Below are 15,409 nucleotides of genomic sequence, written 5' to 3' on the forward strand. Positions count from 1 at the left end.
TTTGAAAGCAGTGCGGTTGTTGGTGAATAAACAAGTCTATTTAATTTTATAATTTTGATAAAATAATAAACATAATATTAAAAATTGGAAAATTTTGATAATTGACAATTAATTATTAATATTAATTAATAATTGGAATAAATTATATTGTCACGTGGCCATGGGCGTGTATATCAAGATTTCTATGTAAATTGTGTGCGTGTGTGTGTTATGTGTTTGTTGCGTGATGGAACAAAATTGAAAATACTATACAATATTATGTATTTGAATGCGAACTAGTAAAGTTGTTAATATTTATCAATTTTGTAAATTTGTAATATATATATTACAAATTTTTTTCCAGTGTTGTGATAAGTCCGTCAAAACGTTTGCCCCTTCTTAATTAGATACAAGTTAACAACTAACAACACAGGATTGGTTCAGGTGTTAAGTAATAATTTTGCTATATTCTATAATATTAGAGTAGGACGTAGCCATGTAGGTGAGAAAGAGCAATCTATATTGTGTGTTGACATCCTCTTCATATGATAATATCTCAATATTCGTGGTACCTATACCTAGTCGATAGGTACCTATCACACATTAACGGTAATTTTCTTTTTAATTTGTGCTAGCACTATTTCCTCATTGTTTCTTAAGTTAGTAATTTAATTTATTTTGTTTCAGATGATTGCGTGAGGTACTGAGGTTTGTACAGCGTACACATTACACTGTATACTATAGTGTGGTCACTTAGTCAACACCCCCTCACGGGACAACGGACCTACAGACCTGAGTAATAATGACGGCGAGCTCGTATCGAATCAATAAAACGTGGCGCATAAAAATTGTTAAGAACTCACGGTGGTCTGTTTTGTCATAAGTATTTTCAGCCCTCGGAAAAAAAATTGAAATTGCGCCAATGGGGATAGTCGCCGGCCAAACAAAACAATATTTTTGTTTCGGATGATTTTTTCATGATGATAAAATGTGTGTGTGTGTGTGTGTGTGTGAGTGTGCATCGGATTATCAGCGGAAGGTAGAAAATAACGTACGGACTATGACACTCGGTGTGGGTGGGAGGAGGGGACATGGACCTGTTGTAGCGGGTGAGGACTGGTGTTGTCGTCGTCATAGTTGGGTGAGGAGAGAGTGGCGGTTCGGCGGCCGCCGGATGAATAACGGCCCGGCGACCGGTTGGAACATGTTCGCCACAGGTCGGTTCGTGCACGTCAATTTTCGACGGGCCGGCCGGCTACCAGAGGCTGCGATCTCGACTTCTCGAGAGAACTGGTTTCCAGCAATGGTTCCATAGAAATATAGTATTTTCGACATCATACCACTACCGTGTCTGCGGCTGGTAACGATCTCGAAATCTGGCCAAGACGTGGTGGAAAGCTTAACAGGACCGCTCGAGAACAAAATCTTGTGACTCTTTTTATCTCAACATTTGCACCCAAAATCTCGTGACCGAGCACTTTCCTGATCTAATGATTTGTCCGGAGCCCATTCTTTTGTTTTTTTTTTTAAACCCACGCTTCCGCCGAAGTTTTTGCGTCAACATTTAGGACTTGTATAACAATAATAACTGTTCACACCGAATACCGTGGTTCTGGACGAACATTATACCAGTCACAGTCTGGTCGTAAGCGCGCGAACACACGCACACTATTATTACGGACCGCCGTCATCGGAGACTTTTGAAGGACATTGTGACGACAGCAGTAGTAAAGTGGGGAAATTAGTTATGTAGAAAGGTGTTTATGGGTCGATCGCTATGTGTAAATGTGTGTGTGTGTGTGTGTGTTGACTGACAATCGGGTAAGTTAGTGTGGATGTGTACCTATTGTGTATTTTATTTCACTTTTTTTTTCAAAACCATAAAATGGATACCAACTATACCTATAACCAAGTACCAACGGGACACGGGTCCGTTATGTATATTTTATTATTTGGCGTGCACACTGATACATAACGATAACGTACACACATGTAGGATATGGCGGCCTAGCCCTAGAGTAGGTACATATAACAAGACGACGAATATTACGATATATATATTATTATTCACACTTCCGAATGTTGTACACACACAACTACACGGTCTCCGTAAGTCAGTTTGACTATCGGTTATCTTCATCACCGGCGTTCGTTACCGAATACCGGGTAGCCGGTTATCAGGAGCACCATTTGGGGGGGGGGGCACTGTAATTTTGTTGTCCACAATTGGCCTAGGCCTAATTAATACTATGGCCAGATGGCCTTCAGTTTGCCAATCTTTAATTGTGCATGCACCGCAGCTATTCACTGATAATCATAAATAATATTATAATATTGTGTTCTTTAATTTGATAATTGATAAATTGATATCGGTATCACTTTATCCACTGGCACACACAAATATGTGTAAATGGTAAGTGGCTACTGACAGGGGTGGACTGGCTATTTTTGGACCGGGGTGCAAAATTAATTAGGGGCCCGTAATTTTTTTCAAACCTACCTAAATTAGGAAAGAGCCCTTAGTTTTATAAGTAAATATAAAAAAAAAATTAAGAATAACATGTTGTTTATTTGTAGAGATGTTGAAATATGTTATTTTATTTTTATTTTGTATAATACCGTATTATACCAGTATTATACCGTATACCGACTGTGGTAATCGGGGGCCCGGATCATAAATACAAACGGGGGCCCGAGGTGCTATACTTGGTGTATAGCACCCTGGGCCGGACCGCCCCTGGTTGCTGATAGACAAAAGACATAATAATAATATGCATCTATTCTATCTAAAAATATCTTTACTATACACTATACAGTATATACACAGAATGTATGAACGGTAAAATGTGTTAACTATAAAAATATGTTTTTTATACTGTAATGAATCTGTAATGAAAAACTGAAAACACTAGAAACGTTTTTTTAACGATTGGCCTGGAGGTGGGAAAAAATTGGCCTCTTTAATTGTTTGCACACCTTAAAAAAAACTGAAATGGCGCCCCTGCTAGACGTACCTATAATTTGCTATGTTATGCGTTTGTAAGACGTATAGAGATCGCATGCGAGTGTAGCTCCCAAGTTAACGTCTTATAAACACTAACGTCACGTCTTGTATACTTTGAGGAGAATTGGAAATGGTTTTTAAATAACAGTTAAAATGAATACATTCATTGGAAAATTCAAAATGAAATTCCCAAATCTGTATTGTGTTAATTTTTTAAAATCTCAGCAGATATCCTTATGTCTGTTGCTGTAATTTTAGTTAGTTTTAAAAAAAAGTAATATTTTTTTAAAAAGTTCTCACAGGTACCTAATGGATCACTATAAACATTTTCCCGCCTCTAAAATTTGGCGCCCGGGGCATTTTCCCCAATTGTCCCCCCTTAAATTTGCTGATGGGGTAGATACCAAACGAGGGCTGAAGAAAAAAATTAGAAAAATCGATTTATGTGTGTGGTGGTCGCCGGTCGGGGGTTGAAAAATTGGTACTACTTGCACTTCAGTAAAAAGGATTAGAAGTTAATAGTTACATATAGTTAATATTTACTACCGTAAATACAAATTTTCTAATTTCTTATCTAACGTAAATACATGACAAAATAGATCTATTTTGTCATGCGTAAATATTGCTTTACTGCCTTACTAGGCTTTAGCACGGTTGTCGGGTTTTAGTATAGATAAAAGATAGGGTTGTAGACTTGTAGTTGTATCTCGTAGATAATATTATTATCTGTGGTCACGGACTAAGATATACCTTAGTCCGTGCAGGGGCGTCATTTCAGTTTTTTTTCTGGGTGTGCAAACTTTTAGGCAGGCCAATTTTGACATTTCACCAGGCCATTAAAAAAAATATATATTTATATATATATAAATGTAGGAAACCTATGCAAACCTATGTAAATATTCTTTCCTTCCCTTTTATAATTTTAATTGAAACTCATAACGACTAATGCAACTTTTAAATAGCTAGCAATTCAAAGAATTAAAAGCTTATAAGCAGTTAAAGCAACCAGCTAATGTCATTACTGTACATACTACATATACAAAAACTTAAAATATATATATTTTATATTACCTATATGGCTATATATGAAAACATGTATAAGTTAATTATGACGGCGCATTGGAGTATTAATGGCAGACCAATTGTTAACATTTTTTAAGTTAGTGGTGCCATTGCACACCCTGCCCCCCCCCCCCCAAATGTCGCCCCTGAGTCCGTGTCTGTGATACAGCCGTACTTTTTTTTTTTTAGCACAAAATAAAGCTATAGATAATAAATATTATAAGTACATTACTTAGATAATACTATCAAACCATAGAACAATCAAACTTGATACTCGAGCAGTCAGAATTATCGAGATTCGAGATCACTATCACTCTTCAACGATCAACTGATCTTCAGTATTTCAGTCAATGCCTGTGCCTTTACAGTTATACGTTTCAAGTTAATGATAGTGTTATTTTTATAGGTATCTACTGTAAATGTGCTTAGTACATATTAGAATTATAAGTGTATATTGAAGATAATAGTATATTATACTCGACGACATCAGTATGTTACTGCAATCAATGAAACGTCTGTTTAAATCTAAACAATCACGTGCCTACACAAAAAATGCACTCGAAGAATGCCTAAGACTAATCAAACTGAATTTATATGGACATTAGGAATGAGAATATGACGTGCTCATACAAGAATGTGGGGAAACGCCTTTGATGTAGAAATAGAAATAGTTAGTACGCTACTGCCGTTTATTTTAATTTTAATGTTTATTTTTCTGTTATGGTAATTGGTAACATCAGACACTCTAATTGGAAATGTTCAATGTACAGTATAATGCAACAGTTAAATTAAAGTTATTTTAATCAGGCTGTTAAAAAATTATAAAAATTATAAATTCAAAATGTTTTATGGTCTGAATAATTTAATTATTTGCCAATTTTGAATTGATTTTGAATTTGACATTGATTTATAATCAAAAGTACATAGGTACTACTGTAGTTAGTAGAGTATAAGCATAGGTAATCTCATTTCTACGACCAATCCAACTTATTTATTTATTGACCTTTGAACTACATAATGATTATTTTTGTTGAATATTTACAGACGGTGTACTAAAAATCTTTTTAATGGGGCTATCATATTTTTTATACATTCGGTGATAAATTGACATGGAACTGAATTCAATGTTGTCAAACAAAGGACTAGATTTAAGATTTGTGGATATAACGTACAAAGTTAACAATTGGACTGATACATTTAAAATAGGTATATTTTTTATATAATAAGCAAAAATTAACACTATAAGAATAACATATTTAATAATACTTTATTTACAGAAAAGAAAACTATTTTAAAAGGTGTGAGTGGTGCGTTTTATCAAGGTCAACTATGTGCAATTATTGGATGTTCGGGATCTGGAAAATCATCGTTATTAAATGTAATATCTGGTTATAAGTAAGTAAATTAGGTACTTTAAAAGATAAAAATTTTATATTTTCCTCTTTTGACTAGAAAAATCATACAGTACATTAGATACTAATATTTTTAAATTCTAGAAAAAAATCTTAACTATGAAATATTATTTTATTATTATTTTTATTTTGAAAATTATCTATAATGTTTAGAAATAATATTTAATTTTATGGTATACTTTTGGTTGTTTATATAAAACCAGTACCTATGTAAATAATAACTTTAACTTATTATAATGTAAAAAATAATAATAATAATAATCCTATTAATTTTTAAATTATAGGACAAGTGGATATAGTGGAATGATATTTATCAATGACAAACCTCAAGAATTGGAATCGTTTCATAAACAATCATGTTACATTATGCAAGAAGACCAACTTCATAAGCAATTAACGGTCAGAGAAGCTATAGAATTTGCATCAAAGTTGAAATGTTTAACTTTATCATTAAACACAAGCAAGCTTAAAATGGTAAGAAATTTAACTTTTAGCTATTCTCATGATGGCATCCATTAAGAAACATATACATTTTATGCTATAATGTGTACTATTTCAGATAGATTTGATTTTAGAAAATTTGAATCTGCTTAAAATTCAACATACGGCTACATTGAATTTATCTGGTGGTGAACGTAGAAAACTATCCATTGCATTAGAACTGGTCCATAATCCAAGCATCATGTTTTTTGATGAACCAACCAGGTGAGTTTATTTACTGATGATAATATTAATGCTTATAATATGTAAATGCAAAATAAAATAAATATTTATATAATATTACCATATTATTTAAATTTTAGAGTTTTCAATTAATTCACTATTAATAAATAAAAAATTATGATTTTTAGATTTTATGTTTAAATATTATATAATTTCAATGATTGATTAATTATATTTATTATAATTAAATTTAGCGGATTAGATAGTTTATCAGCAAATCAAGTATTAGCCACATTAAGAGAACTAGCCAACACAGGTCGTAACATAATTTGTACAATACACCAAGCTTCTGCTTCACAATTAAAGATATTTGACATTCTTTATGTACTTACTCCATCTGGTCAATGTATTTATCATGGTTTGACATCAAATCTTTTAGATTACCTGGCTGTCCAAGGTTTGCGATGTCCATTGTATCACAATACTGCAGACTACAGTTAGTATATAACTATTATTTATTGAATCTTCATTTTACAATTTTTATGAAAACTAAATTAATTAATTGATGGTTTTGATAGTTATTGAAATAAGTCTTGGAGAGTACGGAGATCAAGCTGAAAAATTGGTAAAATATATCGATAATGGAAAGTCTACAGAATGGTTAAAGATTACTTGTCAAAAACATTTAGTTAAAGGTTTGTGAAAATGAAACAATTTATTATTTAAGTTGTTTTTGTCAGTGGCACCAAAGGTTTTAAAATGTGGTTGGGCAATTTCAGAACTTTGTGGCCTCAATATCTTAATTTTATTATTTAATATAAAGGTGCCGTAATATATATATATTTACTCATAATAAAGTTATGATATAAATAAAATGGCCTAAATAACATGAAATTATTTTGACATATATCATAAAGCTTCTATAAAGTAAATATTAAGTAATATTGTGGTGTTGACGTGTAGCACACAAAATATAGTATTATGTATGCTTGTTTTTGTAAGCAAGTAATTTCTGATGTGACTGTCAGATTTGTAGATAGTTTTCTATTACACTATTTAAAACGGGTTTATCTAATTTCAGAGGATCAGTTGATAGATGTTAACATCAATGATGAATATAAAAATACACAATTTACCAACCATTTAATTCAACTTGTTATTTTATCGCACAGGTCTACAGTTAAGACATTAAGAGAAAAAGTATTTCTACTATTTACATAGTATTTACTATACATAAATTATATTAATACACGGTATTTTATTGTATTTATAGTTCATCACTACAAGATTGATGGTTCATATTATTGTTAGCGCTGTATATGGTTGGGTATACTTCGGTGTTGGTATCAATGCATCATTTATACATGATAATCTAATGTTGTTGTTCTTTAGTTTACTGTTTATTATGTATACCGCTAGTTCTTCAATGATAATCAACTGTAAGTCTTGCATAATTAATAATTAATAACATGTATACAGGGTGATTCGCCAAGAATGTTCACCTCTATTTTTTCCTTTAATAATGAATTGATTCAAACTCTGATTTTTCTAAATATACACCTGTATTATATGGCGATACAACCTCTGTTTTTTATAATGTAAATTTTTTTGTGGATAATATTTTTGAAAATGTTGATTTACCTAATTCAAAATTTGAACGGTAGTTTTTCAGTTATTAAAATGTTTGTACTGGCGATAATTTAATATAGTCCTTAAAAATGGTTTTACTGAAATATAAAATATATGAAATATTGGATTTAGTATTTATTATTTATTATTACTAAGTATTACTTGGGCCATTTTTACAAATTAATTATTAATGTTGATAAATTAACATTAACCATTAACATTTTTAAATCACCATAGTTCCTAACTTATGAATCCATTATTTATGAACCTTTTATTCTTAGTACAAAAAGTTAAATAACATATACATCAGTATATGTTATTTCATCAACATATAATACATCAGTATTTTCAGAAAAATTATCCACTAAATATAGACAGTAGAAAAGGGGGTTTCTTATTTGAAAAACTGATGTTTATATCTACACAGGAGTACAGGACAAAAAGTAAGTAGTAGTACAAAAAATCTCAAGAATTTAAAAATCAGATTTTGAATATCTCCATTATTGAAGAAAAAAGGGATGATCATGCTTGGTGAATTATCTTGTATAAGTATATTGAATATAATAAACTTTGTGTGGGTACATGCATCATAATGTATAATATATTCAAGACATTTGTGTTGTAGTTCCCTTAGAAATTCCAATACTTTCAAAAGAGCATTTCAACCAGTGGTATTCCTTGTCGTCATATTATCTGAGTTTCACTATAGTAGACCTACCAATACAGGTAATGGTTTGAAAAGCCCCAATAAAAAAATAAAACATTGAAAATATATTTATATAATAATGAAAAAATTGTAGACACACATGGTTATAATAATAATAATAAAAAAAAAAAAACATTAAACAAACACCAATACATCAGATAAAGGTATATACTTTTCTGAAACTACTCCATAACTTAATTAGTTAAATTTAATATTTAACTGTTTAGTCCTTTTACCTTTTATCTTTAACCTTTTCTGAAACTACTCCATAACTTAATTAGTTAAATTTAATATGTTTACTGTTTAGTCTTGTATACTAGTATACTACATTTTTTTGATGTATTAACTAATGTTTGTTTTGTAAACAAGTTTCATTGATTCAATGTAACAGTGTCATAAGATATCATAAAATCCTAAGTATTATTTTTTTACACAAATAACAAGTTATTTCTATTTTTCAGGTTCTGTGTACATTTTTGTACTGTGTAGTATTGTACTATTTCACTGGACAGCCACTCGAATGGCCAAGATTTGGATTGTATACGCTCATGATGTTAATGGTGGGACTGTTATCACAGACCATAGGCATGTTAATGGGAATATTGTTCAACGATTTGAGAGTGAGTATTCTATAATATAATTATGGCATTAACTGTTATCTAGTGTTAATTACTTTTTTTTCGGTATTATGTTCATAGTTCAGCACGATTCTTACAAGCTTCCTCCTCATGCCATGGATGATGTTTGGAGGAATTTTCATTAAAATATCTGATACACCAGAAATTTTTCGATGGCTATTTGACATTTCTTTTATGAAACATGCCATGGAAGGAATAGTGCATTGTGTTTACGGTTTGGATCGACCCAGGTTATATTGCCCCAAAGTATGCTATTACTACCATGTTTGAAAGATTCAAAGTTCTATTGGATAATATTTAAACTTTGAATATCATTTCAGATTTACTGTTACAGTTCTTCGCCGTCAAATATATTAAAAGATTTGGATATGCCAGTTAACAAGTATTGGTTTAATTTCTTTGCTGTTACTGCCATTTACTTGTTATTGAAGGTGTTTACATATTTAGTGTTGAAAAAAAAGTTAAAAATTCACTGATGGGCCTCCATGTTTAGTTTTATGTTTTATAAGTCATCATACTATGCGGATACATTAGTATATCTTTTTATTGAACCATTCGCATTGATATTCTTACCAATGATTCTTTCTGTTTGTCTTGTTACCCTGATTAACTTTGCCAAAGATAAAACATTAAAGTGATACTAAATAATTATTATTATATTAATAAATTAAAAATAAAGTCAATTGTTTAATTTAAGTTTTTAAATCACAAACTAATGTAATAATTAATGAGACTGGTGATTGCTGTGTGACTATTATCACTGTTTAATTTATTATTATTGTTTACCCTTATGTTATTCACATACTTTGTTTTATTTATTGTTTTAAAAAATATGTTGCATTTTTAATTTATTATTTATGAAGCAGAATGTTTACTCTAGTCTACAACATATTTACTTTATACGATTTATTATGGACATGAATACTATAGTTTTATATATTTCATTTGACTTTTGATATATTTAAACACATTTTATGTGTCTTTTGGTCATAGACTAAGCCACTAAGGTCATTCCAATTATATTAAATATATTTCAAAATCTTGAAGTATCTAAAATGTTAAATTAATTTCATTTTTATAACAATGTAAGCTTTATTGTCAAACAATTTAATCATCACAAAAATTATTGTAAGACATGTTCTATAGAATTTATTTTTATATTAATAAATATTAAATAATATTAGTTTTTGCCTAGTTATTTTATATACAAAATATTAATACTGAAATGGAATAAACGCCAAATGAAATTGTACACCTTAAAAAAAGTTTAGTAAATTGCAGTTTGCCATCTAAACCCGGTTTTTTCCCATGTTAACTTTTCATTCTCCTAATGTAAGCAGAGTTTATACTATATATTATGTAAATGCAGAATAAAAGAGAATTTAAAAAAAAACTCATTATTTTAAATTTATAAATCAATTTCTTACATAATGTGATTTTATGAGGCCACCACTATACAAGAAATTGTTTTTAAACATAATTCATCATTTTGGCATTGATTGGTTATTGTCTAGAGTCATCTTATAACGTTTTTACATGCAGGCAGGTTTTTTTTTTTTATAAATAATTACTAATTATGTCTTATTTATCTTTTTACTACTAAATCAAATGGCAGAATTTTACTTATTGCATTACAAATTATATAAATATGATTTTCAATTTGGGTAAAATACAATATTCAGCAATTTAGCAAGTTGTTTTGTTTGATATACAAAAACTAGCCCAGTTACATGAAGTAATGTTTTTAACACTTTCTGTGAGTAAATTTTAGCTTGTGCAGACGTGCTGTACTACACACAATAACAACTATGAATATAACAACCATTGACAAACATAATTTATAGAAAAACTCGATCAGTCTTCAATTAAATGTGTAGAACATTCTAATAAATATCCTATCAAATGTATATTACAATCAGTGGCGTATTTAGGAATTTCAGGATAGGGGCAACACATATTTGCCGCCCCCCTCAACAGTAAATGTATTTACTAATATACTGTATATAATATATATAATAAATATATACTAATTTAAAATTGTAATGTTACATTCAACAAGGAAGGTATAATTAGACATTTAAACAACATTATTGTACCAGTTAAGAGTGAAAAAATATTATAAATAAAATGGTAAATCTTTCAAAATACCTACATGTGTGACGACAAACGAATAATTTGTTAAATAAAAATAAAAATTTGCCGCCCCTCTAAATCTTTAAAAATTTGCCGCTCTGGGCAATGGGACCCATAGCCCCTACCTAAATACGCCCCTGATTACAATCAAAGATATTTAATTAGTGATCCCAGTGATTGACCAATGGTTAGGTTATGTAATTATTTTAATTTTACATTACGACTATTATTTTTTATTCTAAATAATTGTTTGGCCTGATATAAATAACAGTATTATTGAGAAAATCACAAAAAACAAATAAAATCCAATAAGCATTATGATTTCAACGTGGACACATATATTTCAATACAAAAAGACTGCAACAGTTTAAAAAATATATAATCAACCAATATAGGTGAAAAAAAACAAACAAGACAATAATAATTTACAAATAAAAACTATGTGTGATATGTTTCTAAAATAAAAAATAAAACACTACGCACCCAAAGAAAACTTCTAATAAACATTTACCAAACAGTAATTTAATAAATAAATGTATTACATAATATTATGATTCAATGATTGTATTAAGTAATAAAAAAAGAGGTCTGATGTTCAATATTGCTCAATATTCAATAGGAAATATTAAATTGTTGGTCGATGCCTGTTTCGCAAGAGAAGCGTTTTTCCTAGCTGATTTACTTTTGCGTCGTTTGTGGTCTTTTTTAGAGTCAGCTACAACTGTAACTTTTGACGATACAGTCGTTGGTGTGCCATTACTATTGTCATCGGACATTTCGCCAGCACTGCTTTCTGACACGCTGGTCTCTTCGCTTTCTGAAACCACATTTAGCGGCCCATACGCTCTGTCTTCGGCTTCAGACGCTTCGCTTTCACTAGGAGTATTATATTCTCGTATATTACGCTTACGCTGCTGACGTTGTCTGTGTTTTTTTGCTTGCGCCGCTATGCTTATATTGAAGCTGAAAATTGAAAATTATGCTGTAAGACATACCATTTAAATATTGTATGACAGTTTATAATGCATACTTAATCATTTTTTCAATGACATGATCATTAAAACGAACGGTTTTTTTTGAATTTAAATCATTCATACTTGACCCCAGTACATCTGAACTTTCAGTGTCCACATTGTCCACAGATGAACTGTATATTTGAGAAGATAAATTAGAGTCATCTATGGTACTACATTCAGACAAAGCCCTTTTTTTTAAGATTCCTCGCTATCGGAAACAAAAAAATTCATGTTAATTTAAATATTTGTAAATTTAAAAAAAAAATACAATATTTATTCAAAGCTTAATCACTTACAATTGTTGGTCTGATGTTATTAAATTCAATAGGTAATGATCCGGGTATGAAATCTGATGTTTTTCTAGTTTCTGGTAAACTGCCGACAATAGCTATTGGTATGGCATTTGATTTTTGAATCTTCTTTCCTTTCTTTTTTTTCTTTTTTCCTTGGTTGTTTTAACATTTTTATCTTTGCACTGATAATTTTCATCATTTTTCTTGATGCTCTGTTGTTTTTGATTATTTAATTCATCTTCTTTACTACGGTCAAATACATCATCGTCATCATTATCATCATCATTGTCATCATCACTGTCATTGAGAGGAATTGTAACACCGTTTGTTAAAGGTTTTGTGTTTTCTTTATGTGTTTCCATTTCAATACACTGAATTTTTAAGTTATCTTGGTCAAGTCCATACCAATATTGATTGTTGTCAGGTTTAAAATGTATAGAAAAATGTAGTATAACATTTTTATCAGAAGGTAATATGTTGACATCAGACTTAAATAAGCTCGATTCAGATGGAATTTTTAAGCAAAAAGCAAACCATATAGGAAAAAATCCCGAACCAATGGAATGGAATTTGCCGGAGATCAAATTTTCGTCCTTAATAACTATCACATCAATCGATGTTGGATCGACGTTTTTTACATTGAGCGTGAGAAAACATTTATTGTCAAAAATAAATTCGTGATTTGGCAGTATATAGTGTACATCATTTTCTGTGATATTACTATTATTACAGCTATTTTGCTCAGAGTTGTCTTTAAGATCATTTGTGTTCATGTTGTCATGACCATTAGTCACTATACCTTTATTAACATCTGTAGTATTACAATCTTGGACGTCATTGTTAATTTCACTATTGATCACAACTGTATCAAAATTACTATTTGCAATATCAAAATTATGACCATTTTCATCTTTGGACATTTCAACCTCACTAACAAAATTTTTTACATACTCCAGCGATGGCTCTGACCGCGAGACTGGAAGGCATACAATCAACTTTTTAGTACTTTGATCAAACGTAGCATTACCTTCATTTTCCAGTACGCTGTAAGGCAAATTGATATCAAGTTTATACTTTGAAGGCTTATGACAAACTAAATTCAATGTCTTAGGGAGTACATCAAGTTCTACATTTGCTGAAGAGTCCAAGAGCGGCAAGTTAATTTCAATAATTAACTCTTTTGGTATGACAGCATTCATTTTACAATGCATATTATATCCATGTTCTTGAATGTCTATGTCGTTTCGATATTTTATAATGTACTTAGGAACAGTAAACAGTGACTTTTGTTTCAACGCACCCAGATCATGATGTTGAACCGGTCGATCAACTGGTGGCTTATACGGACACCCGGGTAATTCAGCAGACTGGAGTTCGGCAGATGGCTGGAAATCCTTGATCGACTTACGTATGACCAACGAACGAGCGACACCTTTGAATGCAATTTTCGGATACTTGAGATTAGCCTTGTCTAAAACCACATTGTTGTTCTTCTCGACCATACTGAGTGCCGTGTCCTCAACCATGTCTTTGAGATTCTTGCCGTGTGTGGTCAACTTGAGCGCGTCTGGATGAAAGACCACATCGTACACGTCGCACGGCTTGTGGGCCTTGTCGTAGTCCTCGCGCACTGGCGACAGGCAATGTGGCAGGGACCAATGGTCACCCCTGGTGCCCGGGCGGCTGGTCGGCTTCTGCAGCACATCGCTACAGCACACGTTGATGAACACCTTTCGCACGCCGTTGGCGCTCGTCTTCACCACGTACCCGGGCTGCGGGCGCACGAACGTTACTCTGGTGCCGCGTTCCAGTTCGTACTGTTCTATCTCCCGCTCGTACTGCGCTCGGTTCTCCGGGTCGTTGATCTCGTCCACGTACTCACACAGCAGTTTTCGGAACTGTTCATTCTTCAACGCCTCGCCGATGCTGTCCAATTCCTGTTTGGTGATGTCCAGATCCTCGAGCTTTGCCTGTCGACTCCCGTCGTCGTTCATAGCTCGATCACGCGAGTTTTCGGGCTCTCGACTCTCGAACGGTCGTCGTCGTCGTCGTCGACGAGGAAAAGACGATCGGTCGGGAGTGTGATTTTCGTGTTTGCACGGTAGTGTTCACCGTTTACGTTATCCGTCCGCCGCGGACCGAACAGTAAATATTATTGTATGTATTATATCTATAAGTAGGTGGTACAATTAAAGTCGTGCCTACCTATTTATTACTATTGTTGTCTATTGATAGTGCTGCGGCGGCCTATGATTTACAACTACAACTACTGTGACCGTCACGGAAGTAGCATAATAATAATACTATAATAATGTTTACTATTATATTATTATTATATTCATGGTTTAATCGAGCATTGTTCAACACACCAATACACCATAGATACGTTATCACTTATCAGCGGTAGACCTCCCGGTCGAACCGGCATAGATACAATTATCAGCAAATCCGGGTTTACAGCTGTTTCTTTCGGATAACAATATAACATGGATGTCGGATATGTCTTGTTGTTTTTTCCGTTTTCGTGCGTCACGGGATTCAACAACAATATGACGTGTATGACCATTTTATATCATTAAATTAATACATAATTATCATTACCTATGGGCTATGTTTTTAAAATGTAGCAACATAAGTAACAAAACGATAATCTAAGTTTTTAACTAAACTCTTATAATTTCTAAAGCTATATTATGTATTATTAAATGTGTATAATATATTACGGTTATAACTTATAGGTACCTGTCTTAAATCGTGGTTGGTCCACCTATAAAATAGGTATACCTCAAGGTGTATTGATCATAGACATATTAATAAATATTTATTATAATTATTTATATGTCTATGGTATTGATAAGGTGTCGTACTGTCGTC

General features: G+C 31.7%; 2 protein-coding genes across 4 annotated transcripts; one reads left to right on the plus strand and one right to left on the minus strand.

Annotated features, from left to right (window-relative positions):
- The first annotated feature begins 4,346 nt into the window (after window positions 1-4,346).
- LOC100161623 (ATP-binding cassette sub-family G member 4) lies at window positions 4,347-10,276 on the plus strand. 3 transcript variants are annotated; one of them, XM_003242516.4, is made up of 13 exons: window positions 4,347-4,715; window positions 5,090-5,251; window positions 5,323-5,440; window positions 5,742-5,931; window positions 6,017-6,162; window positions 6,375-6,616; window positions 6,699-6,815; window positions 7,202-7,320; window positions 7,394-7,559; window positions 8,375-8,475; window positions 8,917-9,075; window positions 9,154-9,339; window positions 9,414-10,276. In XM_003242516.4, exons 2-13 carry the CDS (start codon window positions 5,155-5,157, stop codon window positions 9,567-9,569), a joined length of 1,797 nt encoding a protein of 598 aa, XP_003242564.1. In that variant the 5' UTR covers window positions 4,347-4,715; window positions 5,090-5,154; the 3' UTR covers window positions 9,570-10,276. The 3 variants fall into 3 exon arrangements, with proteins under 3 accessions (XP_003242564.1, XP_001949736.2, XP_016657617.1); XM_001949701.4 differs by having other exon boundaries at window positions 4,702-5,004; XM_016802128.2 differs by lacking the exon at window positions 4,347-4,715 and adding an exon at window positions 4,787-4,809.
- Window positions 10,277-12,440: 2,164 nt separating this feature from the next.
- On the minus strand, window positions 12,441-14,914 carry LOC100159573 (protein kintoun). The gene is made up of 2 exons (XM_029489159.1): window positions 12,539-14,914; window positions 12,441-12,450 (listed from the first exon to the last, which is right to left on the minus strand). Exon 1 carries the CDS (start codon window positions 14,527-14,529, stop codon window positions 12,631-12,633), a length of 1,899 nt encoding a protein of 632 aa, XP_029345019.1. The 5' UTR covers window positions 14,530-14,914; the 3' UTR covers window positions 12,441-12,450; window positions 12,539-12,630.
- Between the last annotated feature and the right edge of the window lie 495 nt (window positions 14,915-15,409).

Source organism: Acyrthosiphon pisum, chromosome A2, assembly GCF_005508785.2.
Source record: "Acyrthosiphon pisum isolate AL4f chromosome A2, pea_aphid_22Mar2018_4r6ur, whole genome shotgun sequence".
NCBI classification, from domain to species: Eukaryota; Metazoa; Arthropoda; class Insecta; order Hemiptera; family Aphididae; genus Acyrthosiphon; species Acyrthosiphon pisum.

Excerpts from the sequence above, each read along its gene's own strand:
- LOC100161623 (XM_003242516.4), top strand. The coding sequence starts at position 5,155 with ATGGAACTGAATTCAATGTTGTCAAACAAAGGACTAGATTTAAGATTT. Across the intron at positions 6,163-6,374 it reads TTTTTTGATGAACCAACCAG|CGGATTAGATAGTTTATCAG; the intron begins GTGAGTTTATTT and ends AATTAAATTTAG. Across the intron at positions 6,816-7,201 it reads TCAAAAACATTTAGTTAAAG|AGGATCAGTTGATAGATGTT; the intron begins GTTTGTGAAAAT and ends ATCTAATTTCAG.
- LOC100159573 (XM_029489159.1), bottom strand. The coding sequence starts at position 14,529 with ATGAACGACGACGGGAGTCGACAGGCAAAGCTCGAGGATCTGGACATC.